Below are 1,074 nucleotides of genomic sequence, written 5' to 3' on the forward strand. Positions count from 1 at the left end.
GCGAAGACCTGGCTCTACTCACCTCAAAGTGTGCGGTAGAAGTGCCGAATATTCATCTCCCGTGTGGCCATTCAGAGACCCTGATGTGTCTCCATCTGCAGGCCCTTGACTCATTCATTTGCCCGCGGATGGTTGACGTGGAACTGACGTGTGGACACCATATCAAGGTCCGCTGCGAAGACTCTACCAATCCGGATGTTAAATCGGAACGAACCCTTATGTGCAGCGAGTTGGTACGGGAGGAAGCCTCTTGCGGGCACTCGGTCACCGTGAGCTGTAACATGTCTGAAAACGCTGCGAACTTCTGCGGGAAGGTGGTCAAGGTCACGCTGGGCTGTGGACATTCTTGTTCCGCTCCGTGTAACGTGAGTCGCGATGAGGCATACCTCTCCAAGAAGGCTCTGGAGTGCAAAGAATCGATTTTTGTAGAAGGCCCGTGCAAGCATCTCGTCAAGATCCCTTGTGGGAAGCGAGAGGACCGGCACTTCATTACGTCGTGTTGCAAGGTTCCCGTCGAGGCCATGTCCCCTTGTGGGCATTTCGTCAAAGTCGTTTGTAGCTCCTCGAACAACTCCGGCTTCGTCGTGAGTTTGTGCAACATCGGCAACGAGCTCAAATTGAATTGCGGTCACTCGATGCGCGTCCCGTGTTCCGAATCCCGACAGCTTGAGGAGATCTCGAGAACCTGTGAAGTCAAGGTCCAAAACGTTCTGAGCTGTCAACACACAGTGGAGCAGAGCTGCCAGGGAACCAGAGGGAAGCCCGATGAGAAATGCATCGAAGCCTGTGAGTTCGTGCACCGATGCGGGCACCGCTGTACCGGCGATTGCGACGTCTGTCGGGCGGGTCGAAGCCACCGACCTTGTAGGTTGGAATGCAACAAAACACTCCCCTGCGGCCACCCATGCAAAAGGATATGCGGCCGACGTTGTGGTCCTTGTGAAGCGCCGTGCCAGCGTCAGTGCAGTCACGAGGAATCAGAGGTATCACGCTGCGAGAAGAGGTGCGGCGAACCCTGTTTTTCGAAGCGCCAGGCTTGTCGCCGGAAGGTGTCAGTCACTGCCCTCATCAGGA

General features: G+C 55.8%; 1 protein-coding gene across 1 annotated transcript; it reads left to right on the forward strand.

The window, feature by feature from the left end:
- The first annotated feature begins 281 nt into the window (after positions 1 to 281).
- LOC108865177 (uncharacterized) lies at positions 282 to 943 on the forward strand. The gene is made up of 2 exons (XM_018641948.1): positions 282 to 782; positions 869 to 943. The coding sequence occupies exons 1-2, from the start codon at positions 282 to 284 to the stop codon at positions 941 to 943; spliced, it is 576 nt and encodes a 191-aa protein (XP_018497464.1).
- Positions 944 to 1,074: the final 131 nt, after the last annotated feature.

Source organism: Galendromus occidentalis, unplaced genomic scaffold (assembly GCF_000255335.2).
Source record: "Galendromus occidentalis unplaced genomic scaffold, Mocc_1.1 scf7180000076386, whole genome shotgun sequence".
Taxonomy (NCBI): Eukaryota; Metazoa; Arthropoda; class Arachnida; order Mesostigmata; family Phytoseiidae; genus Galendromus; species Galendromus occidentalis.

Bases quoted from the DNA above. Each gene is read 5' to 3' on its own strand.
- LOC108865177 (XM_018641948.1), top strand. From the start codon at position 282: ATGTCTGAAAACGCTGCGAACTTCTGCGGGAAGGTGGTCAAGGTCACG. The intron at 783-868 runs GCCTGTGAGTTC...CCGACCTTGTAG, and splicing joins CCGATGAGAAATGCATCGAA to GTTGGAATGCAACAAAACAC.